This window comes from Triturus cristatus, chromosome 8 (genome assembly GCF_964204655.1).
Source record: "Triturus cristatus chromosome 8, aTriCri1.1, whole genome shotgun sequence".
Classification (NCBI taxonomy): domain Eukaryota; kingdom Metazoa; phylum Chordata; class Amphibia; order Caudata; family Salamandridae; genus Triturus; species Triturus cristatus.
Window position 1 is genome coordinate 748,968,186 of NC_140591.1, and position 20,153 is coordinate 748,988,338.

Genomic DNA, 20,153 nt, shown 5'->3' on the forward strand with positions numbered 1-20,153 from the left:
GGACTGTATGGTTGGGAGAGTGTATGTATGGATGTGTTAGTGATTGAATGTATACCTCAGTTGTACATGTGTCAGTAACTACATATGTGAAACGCAGTGTATATGTGTGTAAGAGTATATAACTATTTATATGTGAGTGTGTGATTTTGGGAGTGGCTGTATGCGCCATAGTGCAAGGATATCTGTGTCATGTGCTGTTTGTTTTTCTGCAGGAAGACACAGAATTAGTTAGTATTTTTATGAGTAAGTGAACTTGAGTGTTTTTAACTGTATAGGTGAGTAAATTTTACTGTGATTAATTATTTGCATGACTGACTAGATGTGTCAGTACCTCAATGGATGATTGGCGGTGTGTGAGTGTCTATATAGGTGTATAAATGCACAGAGTGACTGTAAGTATGAGTGACTGTACAGGTGAGTGAGTGTAGACCTAAAAGTCAATGAGTGGGTGAGTAGTTATTGGTATTGGAGTATCTATGGTTGTCAAAATGGCCGTCTGAAATTTTGAGTCGGTGTATCAAAGGTTATATTAGGGTGTGAGAAGATGCACTAATTTATCACATGGATGACAGCATCAGTGATGTCATCAGTGATGTCATTTAAGATGTCATCAGTGATGTCACTGACCATGTCATGAGTGATGTAATATGTGACGTCATCAGCAGTGCATTGCAGGGGCGCGAGTTATAGTTAGCTGAACTAACTATAACAGGGGAATTTCTAGGGTTTTGTACGAGGAAATGTCCAGCTAACTATAACGCCCCTGAAACCTATGGTTTTTTCAGTGATATATATATATATATATATATTCAGCACAGTGCCCAAAAGCATTGCGGACGCACTCGATTTCAAATAAAACCTTCCGGTTCATTATTGGAGACACAAACCAGCATTTGCATACCAGGCATTTCATTCACCTGACGCATTTCGAGGCAGCAGCCTCTTACTCATAGGCTTTTAATGGAACCTTCACGGAAGCACTAATTACACTACCGTCTGCATGCTGCTGATTGGCGTTGAGTCCAGTGCGTCCTCAATGCTTTTGGGCACTATGTTCCCTAGCTGCATAGCATTGCATATATCTTTAGTAAATCTTGTCCGAGGAATTTTGCAGTACTTGTTTAGTGCACCATAGTTGGTAAGCAAAAGAGCTGAACAGTTGGGTAAGGTTCAGAGGATTTAGGATCACACACAATACAAGCAAGATGCCACCTTAGAATCAACATTAATTAGAGGAATTATATTGGTTCCTCACATAATTAATCATAAAATGTGTCGGTGAGCAGTGAAGTGGTTTATGGATTCCTGCAAGGTAAGTCAAATATATAGTTCATATATACTTCATATATAGCTCAGATACCATGATATATAGAAGAGAATGCAGGCTAATACCAAATGGAAACATTTGTCTCCTAATATTTTCATTTTATTTGCTACATAATTTGAAATAAGAGTGTGAGGAAACCGAAGCCTGTATCAAAATATCTGCAAACACCTCTGGTTATCATTTTCTCACAGGGAAGGGTCATATCAACATGAAAGAGCTTTAGGAGTATCGACAGAAGACACGTTTGAAGCGACCTACAGGTAATGTTCATTTTATTTTCTCTGTAAGGGAGAGACACGGTTTACACTAGCATTGTTCTCACATATTTGCAACAATAACAAAGTGAGCAGCACACTACTTCTGCACACACTTTTCTCATGATGTTAATTATATACACTGATGACCATTCTCTATCTCTAAAACAATGTTCTCTGACTCAAAGAGAATTCATCTTGTAGCAGTAAACACAGATTTTCCTACATAGTTGTGAAGGATTTTATTAAAAACATGGAGGCAAGAATTGTGCTTTGTTATATTGCTTTTATTTCAAGAGCAAGCAAAAATTAAAAACGAAATTGTCGGGAAGGCATAGAAAAAAATGTACAATGGGAAACAAAGAAACCAACAGCCAATCAGTAAAAATTATTTTGTCTGTGGGGGATAGTCCTCCGTTCTTGTGTGACAAGAGACAACCAAAATAATAATTATCAACATAATACTGATAACCATAGCCAAAGCAAATACATCTTGAAAGAAGCCAATCAGAATATTGAAGGTTGAACAATGATAACTCTTGGAACCAACTGTGACTGGTGTGAACTTGAGATCTGAACATTTTCCATTGAGAAGTCAGGAAGTTGATTTTCTGGGACCACAATCCAATTCGTAAAGCATTGTAGTTGGTTGTGGAGGAATTGCTGAAATTATAAAAGGGAGGGTAATTAGAATGATGAGTGGGGATAATACTTTCCTCCATTTCTTTAATGTACGGTATACTTTCCTTCATAATTGTCTAGGAAAATCAGCTGAATTAGGAATGTCCTCCAACCTGGAACCAGATCAAAAGCTTTGGATGCAAGTGCTGCTCCAGTGGAATGCACTCTGAAACTGGATATGTCATTACCAGCTGAAGATATGATACATTTAACCCAGCCATCTAAATTTGGAGATAAAAATGATTTATGTGGTTTTCTGTATAAATAAGTAATTGTTTGGAGGAGGACATTCTTAACAAGGCTCCATGTTGCTCATTAAATTTTAAACAAGAATCAACACATAACTTTGGGTGATTTGGAAAATACTGAAAAAACACAGAGTGTAATTTATTATTGGTTTGTCTTGAAATGAAGACCACTCCAATTGGAGTGTATTGTCTTTGGAAATCTCAAGGGCTCTAATGTCAGAAAGACTTTTAATTGAGACAAGACACAACAACATTGTAAGCTTTGCAGATAAAATTTTTTAAGAAAGTTCATCATTGTTTGACCAATTCAAAATGAAGCTAACAACTTAATTCACGTCCCAATGAGACACATATTTCAAAGTGAGGGTGGTTGGAAAATCTTTCTCTTTTTAATTGACAACAAATTAGAGGATTCTCTCATAGTGGTTTTCCATCTAACAAGACAAGGTCGGCCAAGATATCTAACTTGTAAGTTTTGATATTTTTGTAACTTACCTCGTGTGCCAATGACGCCCCAAGAAATGACAACCATTGTTATACATTTATGTTTAGTTCCATACACCATCTCACCCAATTTTACTGTGCGGGTTGATAAATCTTTGATGCACCTGGTCTGGTGCCAAAGATTGTTAGATGAACTGTGCAGCTTCTGGTGAAATGAGAAGGGACCACATCAGGAAGAAATCTTTGTGAATATTAAAAGTTAATGTAGACACCAGTGGCAGGAGTCCAGAATATTTTTTTGATGAGATTCCTCTGTAGATATTGTGCTTGAACTGAAATTTTGTTTTGGAGACTAAGGGCCAGATGTACAACGACCAAAATATTGCCTCACAAATTGCAGGTCTTTTGCGACTCGTAATGTGCAAGGTGCTATTTTGGATGTACAACAGTGTGTAACACACTGTTAGCGATTCCCAATGCGGTAGCAAATAGAGAGACGTATGAATATTAATGAGCCTCTCGCAATTTGCGACCCCATTGGGAATGGCAGGCCCTCCCAAGTATGGTGGCCTGCTGGGCTCAGCAGACCACCATGTCTGGGACTGCTTTTAAACAAAGCAGTTTTCTGGGTTTTTTTTAAATGCAGCCCGTTTTCCTTAAAGGAAAATGGGATGCATTTAAAAAAAATAAAAAATGAAACATTTTATTTCATGTTTTAAGGGCAGGCCGTGGTCCCTGGGACCACTGCCTGCTTTTAAAAAATATTTTCCCCTGCGTTTGCAAAGGGGAAGGGGTCCCCAGGGGACCCCTTCCCTTTTGCGATCCTATTACCACCCTCTTGAAGAGGTTGGTCATTTGCTAGTGTTTTGCACCCGCAATTGCAGACACAAAATATTCTTACATAGGGTTGCACTCGCTATTAGGAAGGGAATGCCTCTTCCTAATAGCGAGTTGCAAAAAATTGCGAGCCGCAAAATGGGGTTTGTACATTTCCCATGCTGTTTTTGCGTGCGCAAAAGGGTTCGCAAAGCCGTTTGCGTATGCAAAAATGGCCGTACATCTGACCCTAAATTTCCTAAATCCTTTTGCTAATTCCGCTAAAGGATTGGATTTTGTTCCTCCTAAATGATTGATATACTTGACTGCAGTAAGGTTGTCCATTCATAATGGGACTTTAAATGGTCCTTCTTTGACCATGAGCTTCCGGTCGAGACACAACAAAGTCTTGTGTATCTTCCTGTCAGACTTGCAAGATAAGATGTGAGGTGGAAGTGAAAATGGCTCTGCTGTTCCAAGCCTTCAAATGGTATCACCACCACTGGAGGTTTAGGACAGACTCTTGAACTAGAGACATTATATCTATATTTAAAAGACCTTAACTTAGATGTCAAATTATGAGTCTCTGTAGGGCCCGATAATGAAGGGCATCAGGAAAAATCACATGCATCGGTGAAGAGAGAAAGCCTATTATTCTGGCTAGGGTAAGTTATAAAATCGTGGAATTGTTTTGTAAAGATTGGATCTCCAATAGATTTCAATTTTGTTTGAGGAAGTTGTGAGACCACTGTTTGTGAGTTTATCAGAACCCCCAAGAATTCTGTAGTAATTGATGAAGCAAGAGAACATTTCCTCCAACTGATTATGAACCCTGGAGATTGCAGAAGGGAGATTGCTAATGGCAGATAACATTGAGTTGATGATGTTTTGTGAATCATTACTAAAATGTTGTCTAAATAGACTATTAATCTGACACCCTGGGCTCTGAGAGACGCTACGCTGGTTTAAATAAATGTGTGAAGCATCAGGAAGCTGAATTTATCCCAAAAGGAAGACACGTGAATTGGAAGGTTTGATTTTCCCATTGGAACTGAAAATAATTCCTGTAATCTTTGTGAATCAGGTTTGTTAGAAATGCATCTTGTAAATCTAGATGAACTATCCAGGCTCCTTGTAAGAAAGTATCTCTCCAATTTAGGATTATTTCCATGTTGAAAGTGACTGTAAATCCCAAACTGGTTTAACTGTTTGAGGTTTATTACAGGAAACATCTTTTTGTTTTTCTTTTGCACTAAACATAAATTGCTTAATAAACCTGAATGGTCCTAGATTGTTGGCTCAATTGTTCTTTTAATGAGTAAAGTCAGAATTTTCTGTTTCCCTAAAAGGTTTAGAACTTGAGACATATGTAATGGTTGGAAGTGTTGAATTGGAGGAGCACAGAGTCCTGTTATATAGCCTTGGACAGTTGATAGGACCCAGGGATATTTTGTTATTGCTTTCCAAGCAAAATTCCAAGTACTTTTGACAGACGACCACACAGATAAGGATGGCCATAATGTATACTTGCCGGTAACTGTGGTTCCTCTTAGACCTCTGGTGCTTTGTCCCTGAAACCTCTTGTTGGCAGAATTGAGGGTGGTATTCATGAGTAGCATAGTAGCAACCTCTGAAGGAACTGAATTTGGAGTTGAAGTGGCTGGCAGAAGGGTTCACGCTCGCTTCTACCCCCCCTGGCGACAACAGGTTGTTGAAATATCTTTCTTAAAGAAGATTGAGTTTAGTTCAATGATGCAAACGTGGTGACATATGGCATATCCCAATAGACAAATCTCTTTTTGAGCACAATTAGATAGTTCTTCTAGGTCTATAGGTTTGTTTTCTATTCTGGCCTATTCAGCAATGTCCCAAATCCACATTAGAAGACCAATTGCATCTAGTAATTTATGTTGGCTCATTGACCAGACTCTAGTTATCCATTTTTTAAGGTATTTTCCATATTTATTAAAGAATAGCTGCATGTTAGGATCATCAACTAGAGTTACAGTAGCATTAGTAGAGTGATTTGGACAAGGGCATCATGACTGTTAGCAATTTTGTTCATAAATATATTATCCTTTGTGTTCTACTGAAAACCATTTGGCGGACTGGGAGGAAAAATGGATGTGGGATCAAAAGAAGTTGTTCCAAAAGTATCTAAAATAACTATTATTATTTCAAACTCTGTATTCATCACCTTCCATTTTAGACTTTTTTGGAAGAGGAGGAAACAAATTATCGCGATCATTTTGTCATCATCTGTATCATACCCATAAATATCGTCATCTGTGTCATATATATGGTCAATAATAATTTTCAATGCACAATAGAACTTGTAATAGTAATTTCATGACTGCGAGGTCCAAAACATGAAGTGGATTCTTCACTGGTCGACCTGTCAGAATTTTAAACAGTATCTTGTAAAGAAATATGATTATTTTTAGACAGTATGCTAGATTTTGGTTTGTTTTGTGCATTCTTTAACATTTTCTACCTAACGTCTGTAGGAAGTGCTGAGGGATTCTATGTAGGAGAAATAATATTAACTCTGGCACTGGCCGGGACCTTGCGTTTTCTGGTTTTGCCTTCAGATTAGGTCAAAGCAGAGAACTGACATACTGAAATACTATTTGAAATTTCCTTCACAGTAGAAGTTACAGCTTGTGTGACAGGTGATTGTATAAAATAATTCAAGTCATTTTTAAAATACTCTCACTTTCCTCATCTTTAGTATGAAATGCGGATGATTGTTTTCCAGTAATTTTTCAAATACAAACAGATTACCAACATTGTTATAATTACTTAAATTATTTATGGGAAGTGTAAAATATATTAGAAAGTATACTAATAAAATGAAAGGGAATAGTAAATCTACATGTACCAATCTGTACCAATATGTACTGACCTCCACTGTCAATCAACCAACGTTTAGTTCCCAGCTGAACAAGGAGAGAACAGCAGCTGAATGATAAGCAAATGTAGACTCACCAAGGCATGTTTCTCATTATGACCTCCCTAGTATCAACCATACAAAAACTGCATAAGTGTGGGAGTATTAGGAATATGTGCCCATAAATATGTGTGTGTAGTTGAAAGTTACATGTGCGGTAAATAGCAAAAATGTTTGTGTTTATGTTCACTTATGTTTATTCATATATATTTGAGTGCATGTATGTAAAGTATCTGAGTTTGTATGTGTGATGCATATAAATCAGTGCTGACACAGTATACGATGTATCCATACGTGTGTGTAATGTGCATGTATTGATTGTAGTAACTCTCTTTATAAGTGTGTGTGTATGAGTGTGAATTTATAATAAATAATATGCTACTGGGAGCCTGTGAGGAAGATGTGTATCTATGGCTGAGTGGCCAGGGTGCGTATGTGGGGAAGACATTTTTGTGGTGTTTCTATGTAGTGTTTCTTAGTGTCTGAATAATGAGATGATGTGTATGTGTAGTGTGGTGTATGTGGATTAGATATATCTAATATATGTTTTGTAGTGTGAGTGTGAAAACTTAAATTTCCATGAGTGTGTGATACATGTATATTTTTTTGAGAGATATATATATATGTGGAAGGTGTGTCTATAAAGGGTATGTTAGTGACTTGATATTGAGTGGTTGTGTGGGGTTCATGTAGGTATGAACTGAGTGTATGTTATAAATGTGAAGGGAGTATGTGTACAGAGTGTGAATGAGCGATATGTATGTACATCAGTGTCTGTATATACATATGTGAGTGCTGGAGGGTAGATTGGAAAGCTTCTGCATGTGTGGCACATATACATCTTTGTGAAGTAAGATAGGTGTTTAAGTGTATGCATATGTTCTGTTAGAGATTTGTATTTTGTAAATTATATTTATACAGTGTTTACTACCCTTGACAAGGCATCAAATTGCTTTGTAGTAAGTAGCACACTTCTACAAAAGGCAAGGTTAGAGGTAAATAGGTAGTATTATGTGCTTCCTTTTCGCTGCAGGATTAGTTGTTGTTCCGTTTGTTAGGTTTCTGTTCTTGTGATCTCATACAAGAACTTTGAATAGAGATAGCTATTTGAATTGGATTAGTATATAAAAGATGTAGGTTGTTTTTTCAAGTGGTGGACATATGTACCTGTTAGATGAATGAATTAGATAGAATGAGTGAAGGGTTTGCAATGCATCTATGGGAGTCCATTTTAGGCAAAAAGTTTTGGGACGAGACAGAAAGTGGATTAAACCAGACTATTGTAACAACTTATGCCTGACTATTTAGCAGCAACATTTGAATAAACTTCAATTACTGCAAAATGAGGGAGCCAGGCTGCTAACAGGAATTCCGAACTATACATCAGTCAAAAGAGAAATTAGAAAGCTCCACTGGCTGCCAATAAGGCAACGGATCAGAATCAAATCACTCTGTTTGACCTTCAAAGCTCTGCGTGACATAGGACCAGATCACCTTAGGCAATGTTTTACTTAGTACACCCCCAGCAGAGCCGTGCGTGCCTTAGGAGCAAAGATGGTGATAGTGGCTAAATGCAAAAAAGCCAACGAGGGGAGAGGTTTTGTCATCTGCACATCCAGGCCTCCCCAGACCTGCTGTCCTTTAGGAAGGCATTAAAGACTTGGCTTTTTAGCAATTAAAATTACTCTGGGTCTTATAAATCTGTCTTCTTGCCTGTAGAGCTAAGCGCCAGAAAACCTTAGGGTAACCGTTGCAATCTATTTATTTATTTCACATAACTTAACAGAGATGGCACAGGTGGAAGTTTCTTAAAAATTATTTTATCTTTTTTAAAATAAAAAATAACATATGCATGTATATAGACATACACACATATCAATATATATATATATATAACACTGACGAAGGCCACGGTGCCGGACCACTTGTGTTAGCGATTTTCTCGGAAACAGATTAAAGGATTTTTCATGATCGAGCTGGAGTGCGCAGCGTGGTTTCTGTGGTGGAGACGTGGTGGATTGAAATATTATTTGTGTTGCCGTCTACGTGAACTGCGCACCCGCACTGTGGAGAGCGAGGGAACTGGGCGATTCTGTGTCTCTCCTGCTATATATATATATATATATATATATATATATATATATATATATATATATTTATATTTATATACATATATATATATATATATATCAACAACAGCTGCTCATGACCATTCAATAGTAGTTCGTTAGTAAAGCAGACACGGACCCAAAGTAGTGTGGTTTTAAGATTGGATTTCGGTGTCGGCCATTACGCGTTTCAGTCCGAAGCGGACCTTGATCCCATGACAGCGCTGATAGTGCCAACAGACCATTTAAACGTGCTACAGGTTATCACGTGATGGGAAAATGGTAATGAAACAGAAAAACATACTATTCAATTCGTAAAAGAAATACTTTCTCAAATTAAGTCACTTTAAAAGAAATGTTGTAACAATAAATGCATATCATGTACTGTCGACTCCCTTAGTTCAATATAGCCTCCTGAAAAAACCCGCTTAGATTAAAAAATTGATAATTTTAGTTAAAATGGGCATATGAAAGATTTTGGTTATTAAACATATAATAAATATATAAATAATTATATTACCAAAAGCAACAGATATAAAATGCTCTTCGCAAAGCATATTTTGCTAAGAGGAGTAGAGTGACTATATTAACATGTAAACAATACTGGGTTAAATCCCCCATTACAACAAATTAATAATCATGAAAAAATTCTCATAGACTAAATAAAAATAGTATAAAAATCAGTTCCATAAAAAAGTGCCAAGTGCTACCTAAAAAGTGATATAGTTTTCCTATCTTCTTATTCATATAAAATGAATAAAAACTAGTGTAAAATACTAAAGTGCATGGAGTGAACCTAAAATAACTGGAATGTTCACCAGGTTGAGGTGATATGGCAGCTTCTATAAAGTTTGTATTGGTTTTTCCCTCATATTGCTTTTAGAGTTGTTAAATTCAGTTCATTTAGACGGAAAAAGGGGAAGACCAAATAGATATGAGGACCTAATCTCATCAATTATGTAAAAGTATCTCACAAAAGTTAGTAAGATAAGGTTTGTATCATGTGAGAAAGTTGCACGGAGTAACAGGTGGGGCAGGACTTTATTATAAGTAAGTATATAGATCTTCTGTATTGTTTAACCCTCCTGGTGATTTACTGTCCAAATTTAGAATGTAACGGGTCTCGAGTTTTCTGAGTTGGTATTCCCTGTCGCCCCCGCTTTTGATTTTGGGTTTGGCATCTATAACAAAATACGAAAAATCCTTTAAGATATTTTTGTGAATTTCTCGAAAATGCCTTGCGACTGGGTAGGTCGGATCACCATTATTTATGGCTCGGATATGTTGCAGAATTATTTTATTGACAGGCAGCTTAGTGCTGCCTACATATCTAAATTGACATGTGCATTCTAATATATATATGGCAAATTCTGTTTTGCAATGGAGCGGTTTGTTGATTTTGATCTCCTTATTGAAAAATGCAGTTTGATAGCTGGTTTTATTTTTGCCATATTGACATGCTTTGCATGTCTTGCATTTGGTGAAGCCATTTAGAGATGTTAGCCAGTTATTCATTTTGGAAGATTTGAGGTAATTCAGTTTTCGTATTTAGCCACCATTTTGTGTCTTTCCGCCATTTTGTGTTGCCCTCACTCAGGCAGCACGGTGAACGAGGTGTTGTTTTCCCTCATCCTACTGCAACGTGTCAAATAACCTCCTGCCTCTGTTTATAGCTGGTGTCAGGGTCTGGCCGACTTCACTAATCCTCGTCTGGTTTGACTGATCCCTGTCTCGACTATCTGTTGGTTCGCACCATTCTTTCCTGACTTTATCTTATCCTCTGGCCTTCGCTATTCTTTACTCGTATTCTCTCATTTCACAACTGTCCTCCGGGGCATACAAATGTGTCCTGCCACCTGCAAGTCGACTTATAAACACTAACACTGATTAACTTGTGGGGAAGGGTGTCAAACACAGTTGGAAGGGAGGCTTATTTGAGTTACTTAATATCTTGTTTTCACATTCTTCTCATTGGTTAACCCTGTATGCATTGGGAGTGTTCTTTGTGAATATGTGTGTTATAAAAGATTGTGCGCCACGAAGTAAAGCAGCAGTCTCCTAAGAACATACCGAGTGTACTTCTGGGACAACTGTACTTAGCTGCAGCTAATAAACCTTATCTTCTACGCCTAATGGAGTGTCCCGTGTTATTTTTCGACAAAGCAGGTGAACTCAGGAGATTAAGGCGTACCCTGCGCCGCAAGGCCCATAAGGTCTAGGTTCTTCAGAATCAGGTTTACTAGAAACTAAGCAATTATACAAAGACGGTGCTCTTTTATAAGTGATACTTGGTTTCGTGGGGTGCTTGTTACCAATTATAGGATCATTTTTGACCGAAACCCAGTTTCTGTGTATAATCTTTTTTATTGCTTTTTCTTGAGCATTGTATGTAATGATAAGTCTCAACTCATCAGAGTTTTGATTTGAGACCTGGGACATATTTTTGACTTTATTTGAAATCAATAAGTCATTTCTTTCCAAATTTTTGGTTTTGTTGATGGCCCCTTGTATGTTGTTTATTGGGTATCCCCTTGATAATAATCTCATCTTGCTCTTATCTTGAGCTAAGGCTAGATCCTCTGGATTTCTACAAATCCTTTTAAGTCACAGCATTTCCCAATATGGAATGCTGCGTACTAAATGTTGGGGATGAAAACAGGATATATATACATAGGAGCTCAATATAGAGAATGACTGGGACACTCTGAGGCGAACTGCGGCATTTGAGAAAGGCTGATTGCCAAAACCAGTCAATTGCTCAATAAACATCCTGACAAGGCCCGCTGTGTCACTTTCTTCTTTGCTGATGGGAGAGAAGCTGGTGTGATATACATATATATGCTGAAAAAAAGGAGAAAAAAAAAAATATATATATATATATATATATATATATATTACCTACTGGCGGTCGCCAGTAGGTAGTTATAGTTAGGACCACGTTTCCATAGGAAATCCGCAACATTCTATTTTGAATAACTTTGGCGCCGGTTGACGAATCCTCGCGAATTTTTCAAAATAGGTGGGGCGCTACGCTCCGCTCCTACCCTGAAAGTCTCGGGGGGATTCGTCAAGCGGGGGCTGAGATAAAAGGGGGGTCCCAAAACACGTTTTTCCCATGCATTTTTCCATAGGACCTTTAGACACAGCTACAGCCCAAACGGCTGAACAGAATTACTTGAAATTTGGCAGAGAGGTAGTCCTCAGGTCAAGGAAGTGCCTTTTGTAGGTTTGGTGTAAATCTGTTCAGTAGATTCTGAGAAAATAGCCTTTAAATCAATATATATATCTGAGCCAGCTTACGGTGCGCTTACGGTGAGCTTACCGTACGCGTACGGTGGCGTGCGCGAGCGCGATTCTGATTGGCCCTTAGATCTTAGTAAACATTCGAATCGGTCGAAACCAGGAAGCGGCGGCCGCCATTTTCTCTCTCGCACTCTGACAGGGGGTTGAAAAACAAAGTGCAAATCATGTAAAGGGGCTGTTTACACAGCTCCCAAGCACCTAGCCATGTCGAGGGAGTCCCCAACGATCCCCCAAGTGAAAAAAGGCAATTTTAATTTTTTTGAAAATTTCGCCGATTGCGCTTACCGTACGCGTACGGTAAGAAATAATAAAAAAAAAAAAAAATATCCACATTCTCCCTACCCCGTGTGCAAAATGTGCCCGAACGGCACCTTTTGTGCATGGCTCATCAGAGATAAACAAAATCTATATTTTACCTGTCACAACGATGCTCATCATATGACCTCCATGTGCGCACGGTGCGCGAAGCGCATCGTGCGTTGATGGCCCATCTAGCGTAACGGGGCACGCGGTGCGCGAAGCGCACCATGCGCGCACGGAACAAACTGCGTTAAGTGGGCGCGCACGCCACAAATGGCGTAAAGTAACTTAGCATTTAAAAAACCGTACAAATTCACTGAAAAAACCATAGGTTTCACACACGTTATAGTTAGGAATTAGCATTTAAAAAACCTTGCAAATTCACTGAAAAAACCATAGGTTTCACACATGTTATAGTTAGCTGGACATTTTACTGATAAAAAACCAATGAAATTCCCCCGTTATAGTTACTGTAGGCAACTATAACTCACGCGACCGTAATCCTCTGCTGATGACATATGTGTCTTTATGAAAAAAAAATATTTGTAATATATGTATAGCTAAAATTTAATGGAAGAAGACATGGGCAAATAAGTGTCTAAATACAGTATTAGCATCAGCAGAGGATTACGGTCGCGTGAGTTATAGTTGCCTACAGTAACTATAACGGGGGAATTTCATTGGTTTTTTATCAGTAAAATGTCCAGCTAAGTATAACATGTGTGAAACCTATGGTTTTTTCAGTGAATTTGCAAGGTTTTTTAAATGCTAATTCCTAACTATAACGTGTGTGAAACCTATGGTTTTTTCAGTGAATATATATATATATATATACATATATATATATATCACAAAGCACTCTTCTTTTCCGCGCTTCTTCACAGCCACGACAAAAAGAGCACGGACCACAGGATTCTTTTTCAAATACCGGTTGGTTTATTTCAGGATGGCTATCACCAACAAACGGCAGCCATTACGCGTTTCATCCCTTCTTGGGGACTTGATCACATGACACACACATATATATATATATATATATATGTATATCTATATCTATATATATATATATTCACTGAAAAAACCAAAGGTTTCACACACGTTATAGTTAGGAATTAGCATTTAAAAAACCTTGCAAATTCACTGAAAAAACCATAGGTTTCACACATGTTATAGTTAGCTGGACATTTCACTCGTGAAAAACCAATGAAATTCCCCCGTTATAGTTAGTTCAGCTAACTATAACTCGCGCCCCCGCAATGCACTGCTGATGACGTCACATATTACATCACTCATGACATGGTCAGTGACATCACTCATGACATCACTGATGACATCTCAAATGACATCACTGATGACATCATCCAGTGAATGTGTGTTTTTCTGAAAATTAAATATGTTTTATATATGTATATCTCAAGGTCGATGGAAGAATAAATGGGTATATATGTGTGTTGTATTCTAGTCCTGCATTCCTCTTCCCCCTTTCCCCCCCTCCTTGTCCTCGCCTTATGGGCTGTTCCATCTTTAGAATGTTGGAGCGAAGCTCCTCTTAGAATGTTGGCATTCTCGTGTGAGAGGCCGTAGGATCCACAGGAATAAACTGGCACTTCTACTCATGCTGTTTCCTGAGAGCTATTTACAACAGTTATTTTGGCGACGAGTTACCTTACCGTGCTGGGGACGGTTGGATCCTACCCCCAGTGTCTTCTGCCTCTCATTTATCCTTCCTGGCGGTGGATTTATTCAAGGGAGATTGGTTCCTGCACAGCTACTGACTTTACACGGGAGTGTGGCCAGCCAAGTTTCCTGGCGTGCTCCTCTTGGCTGCTGAAGAGTGGTTCCTGTCATTATTGCTGGGACTCTCCCTGGTGTTTATTCCGTGGAGACGCTTTGCCTGCGGGTCCCTGGCAACCTCGATGACCGGCGTTTCCTGGTTTGCCGCCCGCTGTCGTGAAGCTGTTACGCGACCTGTGCCATCTTGCCAAACGGAGCTTGGTGAGTTCCCGAGTGATGGAAAAGAGCGTATGAGGGGATCGGCGCTGTGCAAGCTGTGGCGGAGCTGAAGGCATCGTCAGTTGCTCCGGAGGCCGTAGCGTTAATTCCGCTTGAATTGACCTTGTCAGCGTTGTGGATGAGTGTAGCGCTGTGCTGCCTTTCATTCTAGACTCTGTTCCCGGCCGCTCGCTCCCATAGGACCTCCCGTCTGCCTCAGAAGTCTCGAGCGTTGTCACAGGCTGCCCGCTGAGTATCATTTCCCTCGATTGTATGCCGTTTCAGGAGGTGTGTGTCAAAGGGGACGTTTGGGCTGCTCTTCACGAGGGTGGTTCCAGAGGGAAAAGTTTTGTTTCCTGTCAGAGCTGAGACGACGTAGTTTCCTCAACAAGGACTGCCTGTTTCCGGGCGTTCCCGTGGTCCCGCTGACTGAACTCCAGTGAGGTTACTCAGTAGACAGACACTGCTCCCTGGCTTCCCTAACACTGCTCCCCCTGCTGGGAAATATTATAGCACACTCTAATTTTGTATTCCTCATAGTTCATTCTGCCTGTGGTGAAGCTTTCGCTGACAGGCTCTGCTCACGAAATTTTTGTTACCTTCATCCAGTACTTTGCCTCCTGCTGTTCATTACGTAAAGCGTTGGGTAAAGGTCATTTCATGTTGTGCAGCCATAATTACTTCAAGTTTATTCTCCATCATTAGTCTGCCTGTGGTGAAGTTTTCGCTGACAGGCTCAGCTCATGAAATTTTCGGTACTTTCATTCAGTACTCTGCCTCCTGCCTGTTTCAGTGCGTAAGGTGGTTCCACGTTGTGCGGCCACATATTCTTCTATTTGGTTCTCCATCATTAGCTTTGCCACTCGTTTCTTTTCTTCCCTCATTTCATCCTACTTCTTTTATTTTTCTTTTCTGTCGTTTTCTTCTCTACGTTTTCCTTTCATACTCCGCTATGTCTGCATTCGCAATGTCTCAACCCCCTCCATTTCTGGATGAGAGTGGGGATCCGGTGATCCCATGGAAAAAATGGGTAAATCTGTTTGAATCGTACCTAATTGCAATTGGGGGTGACAGGTTTTCTGCTATGCGAAAACAACATGTCCTTCTGCATAACCTGGGGAAGCAAGGGAGAGATATTTTTGATGACCTGCCTGATTCAATTGTTGAAGGTGCAAATGTGGGTGCTGGGGGCGAGGGGGAGGCCCAATTTGACGTGTATCAGTTAACATTGTTGAAACTAGAAGCCCAATTTGGTGATAAAATCAATATTGTAGTAGAACGCCACAAGTTCTTTTTGCGCATTCAAGGGAAAAATGAGAAAGTGATACATTACATTGCCATTCTGAGAGGTTTAGCCTCGACGTGTGAGTTTGGAATGTTGACCGAGTCACTAATTAGGGATCAGCTGGTAAGATGTACCTGCAACAAGAAGATCCAAGAAAGACTTCTCGCAGAAGCCCCTGACTTAAAACATGCCATTGACATTGCTAAGAGCATAGAACACACAGCTTACTGTATGAATGAAATGAAAGAAGCCGTGGAGGTGAAACAAGTAACGGAAAACAACATACACAAGATCTCCAGTAGAGACTACAAACACAAACCTTCGCCTTCCAGTCCTGAAGTACAGACCGCATCAGGAAATAAGCCAAAATGCTACAGGTGCGGAAATCCCAATCATCTGGCCAACAACGCAAGCTGTCCAGCAAGGGGAGTTTTATGCAGCAAGTGCAAGAAAAGAGGCCATTTTTCAAAATTCTGCCACAGTGCAAAAAACAGTGTCACCCACATGATAAGCAGTGAGTTGGACCATCAACAACCAAGCGAGGATATAGTTTTTCAGGTATCCAATTTTTCAGAATGCAGCAACACTGCCTACCCCAAGTGCGAGATATTTTTGGACAACGTTAAGTATGAGGTATACGCTGACTCTTGTTCCCCATATACCCTCGTTAATGAAGCCACATTCCTGGCCAATTCAGGAACAAGTGCGTCCAGCCTCTTACCTCCAGACATCAAACCTGGGGGTTATAATCAGGATCCTATACCACTAGTAGGAATGAGACTCATGAACATTAACTTTAAGGACAGATCAACCGTGGGAAAGGTCTACATCACAAGGAATGGGTCCAACCTTCTAGGGTGGAAGCACCAAAAGGATCTGGGAATCAAACTAGACCCCAATGCACCGGAACCCGTGTACTTGATCGACAGGGTCAATGTTGGAATGGAAATCTGCAGTCGCTTCCCAGAGGTGTTTACAGACAAACTCGGACTCCTAAAAGGCTTTCTCCACAAAATCAAACTTAAGGCCAATGCCAGACCGATCATCCACAAGCCCAGGTCTATCCCACTGCTGACGAGGGAACCGCTTAAGAAGGAACTGGACAGATTGGAAGAGTGCAAGATCATTGAGAGGATCGAGAGTTCTGAATGGTTGGCGCCCATTGTGGTAGCTGCAAAAGGGGGTAACAAAGCGATTCGTCTGTGTGTGGACCTCAGGGACTTGAACTCTAACATTTGGGTCGACCGACATCCCCTCCCCAACATCAATGAAATGCTATCGGCCATCCATGGGGCCAAAGTCTTCACGGTCCTAGACTTATCCTCGGCGTACCACCAAGTCGCTCTCCACCCAGATTCTAAGCCCCTCACCTCCTTCATAACCCCGCACGGAGCTTATCAGTTTTCAAGATTGCCTTTTGGCCTGGCATCTGCGGCAGCAGTGTTTCAACGCGTCATGCAACACATACTACAAGGGCTAAAAAACGTTCTTTGCTTCCAGGACGACATCCTGATTCATGGTTCATCAGTGGAGGAGCACAATAGAATTCTGGAAGCAGTGTTGACCAGACTTAGTAAGGCAGGTTTCACCACTCAGAAAGACAAATGTAAAATAGGGGTGGAATCAGTAGTCTATCTAGGCCACACCATCTCAAGCGAGGGAATCAAACCTAAATCCAGTTTGGTGGACTCCGTCAAACTAGCCCCTGCACCCACAAACAAGGATGAACTCAAATCATTCCTGGGGTTGGCGGAGTACATGTCTAAGTTCATCAAAAACTTTGCGGACCATGTGCATCCCCTCAGAGAGTTGCTGAAGAAGGGGTCGGAATTTGATTGGAAACAAGATCACCAATCAGCTTTCCAACTCATTAAAGAAGCCATCGTTGATGCACCAATTCTGAGGGCTTTCAACCCCAATGCTAAAACTACTCTCACCACAGATGCCAGCGCGAAGGGCTTGGGAGCTTCCCTGACGCAGAGAACTAATGGCCAAGAAACGGTGATCGCCTTTGCCTCTAGAACTCTGAGAGATGCCGAGCTGAACTACTCGACAATAGAAAAAGAAGCTTTGGCATGCTACTGGGCCATAAACCATTTCAAGTATTTCCTATGGGGCATTCCGTTTGTACTGAGGACGGACCACAAACCCTTACTACCGTTATTCTCCACTAAACGTTTGGAAAATACCACTCCTCGTATATCTAAATGGGTACTGAGTCTACAAGGGTTCAACTACACCATGGTATATGTCCCTGGAAGTGAAAATAGAGTAGCGGACTGTCTCTCCAGACTACCAAGGACCAATGGGAACCTGATACAAAACCCACCAGACGAGACTATCCTTTTAGTCGAAATTCCAGCCATCAATCGAGAGGAGTGGGAGAAATCCATGAGAGATTACATCGATTTCGCAACACTGAGGAATTTGATAAGCAAGGGTTGGCCTGTTAACAAGCAGGAGGTGCCAGAGTCCATGCGCCATTTTTGGCCGGTGCGGGACGAATTATCCATGGTTGAGAACCAAATTTGCAGAGGAAATAAAATCATCCCTCCAAAAGACATGTATGAAAGGGTAATACAGATTGCCCATGAAGGCCACCCAGGGAGGAGCATGACGAAGAGCAAAATTAGGCAACACTATTGGTTCCCCGGGATGGATTCGCTGGTGGAGGATCAAGTAAAGAATTGCACAGCCTGTAGTAGTTGTGACAAAACCAAGAGTGTCCGCAAAGCACCTTTGATTCCCGTGGAGGTACCCACCGTACCATGGGAAAAATTAGGATTGGACATAATTGGGCCCTTGAATTTATTGAACCAAGCCCATAGATTCATGTTTGTTCTCATAGATTACCACTCTCATTGGATTGTAACAAGACTGGTATCGTCTATCACTACTGCGTCGCTGTTGAACTTCCTAAGAGACGCCTTTTCTAAGGAGGGTATACCAGGTGTCATAATTACGGACAATGGAGTTCAATTCGCTTCAGAGGAAATGAAGCAGTTCATGTCCACACTGTCCATTTCACACATCAAGGCCCCGCTCTACTGTCCCAAAGCCAATGGATTGGTGGAAAGGGCGAACAGAATGTTAAAGGATACCATCCAGCTTGCTTTGAGCTCCCAGATTCCGGTAGAGGAAGCCATCAGGAAAATGCTGTGGTCATATCATACATCACCTAATGCGGTCTCGGGAGTGTCACCGTTTATATCTCTCAAAGGGAGAAACCCGGGTTCCAAACTCACTCCCAACTGGCTAAATGGAGGAACTCCCGTGTGGGTGGACAGGGACGCGGTGTCGGAAGATACTCACAAGCATCAACAAAAGTACAAGCACAGGTACGACCAGCGTTGGGGAGTGTCACAAAAAAGATGGAGTGAAGGCCAGTGGGTGGTCGTTAAGAAGCCGTCCCTGTCTAAGGCCAAGATCTCCTCATTTTCTAAACCACTGAGGATAACGCGGGTCAACAACAATTCGGTGGTGCTGGAAGATGGAGGCACGTGGAGTATGGACAACATAGCGAAGTGTCCAAGCACTACTGGATCCAAACCCACCTGTGGAAAAGATCACAGTCCTGAAACGCCTATGGGGGGGAAACTCAGAGGGGCTAGGGTATGTAAACCTCCGAGTTGGCATTCTGACTACGAAATGGGACCATAAGCTTCTTTGGGTCTCTCTCTCCTCTTCATTAGGGTTAGTTAGCCTCCAGTTATGGGTATTGAGCTGTGGTGGGATTGCGATGATGCATTTCTCCTTCTGACTATGTTTGGAAAGTTATAGCACTGTTTTGCGCTTTCCTTCTGTTTTGGCCAGTGACATTTCCAACTGTATATATTTTTAGTCTTGTGTAAAATGTTCTGCCTCGCAGGGAGATGTGTTGTATTCTAGTCCTGCATTCCTCTTCCCCCTTTCCCCCCCTCCTTGTCCTCGCCTTATGGGCTGTTCCATCTTTAGAATGTTGGAGCGAAGCTCCTCTTAGAATGTTGGCATTCTCGTGTGAGAGGCCGTAGGATCCACAGGAATAAACTGGCACTTCTACTCATGCTGTTTCCTGAGAGCTATTTACAACAATGTGTCTAAATGGATGATTTGTTTTTGAAAAATAGATTGTATAACTGACTGATTAAGTGTATCTTAGTGAATACATGGCTTAGTGAGTAATGTTTAAATATGTAAATATCTGTATCAGTCTCTCACTTTGTGTATAAGTGGCTGCATGGGTTGGTGAGTAGCTACATGGGTGTCTATATAGGTTATTAGTTGGTTTTTTGAGTATCAGTATAAGTGTCTGATGTCTGCATGGTTCGGTGGGGGGTATTACGTAGTGCATAGGTGCATGAATGAGTGACTCTCTCTTTGTATGTGTTGAAGACAGCATGTGTGCAGGACTGTATGGGTGGATGAGTGTGTGTATGGGTGTGTTAGTGAGTGAACGACTGTCTCAA

At 40.7% G+C, this 20,153-nt stretch overlaps 1 protein-coding gene and 1 long non-coding RNA gene across 2 annotated transcripts in view; one reads left to right on the forward strand and one right to left on the reverse strand.

The window, feature by feature from the left end:
- Window positions 1-20,153, forward strand: part of LOC146805018 (acetylserotonin O-methyltransferase-like) — a 540,006-nt gene that overhangs the window by 253,456 nt on the left and 266,397 nt on the right. The window contains exon 4 of the mRNA XM_085622167.1: window positions 1,519-1,587. Coding sequence (XP_085478293.1) covers window positions 1,519-1,587 — 69 coding nt within the window. The remainder of the gene's footprint in view (window positions 1-1,518; window positions 1,588-20,153) is intronic.
- LOC146805020 (uncharacterized) overlaps window positions 1,848-20,153 on the reverse strand; it is a 32,949-nt gene continuing 14,643 nt past the window's right edge. The window contains exon 2 of the long non-coding RNA XR_014967776.1: window positions 1,848-2,244. This is a non-coding gene — a long non-coding RNA (uncharacterized LOC146805020). The remainder of the gene's footprint in view (window positions 2,245-20,153) is intronic.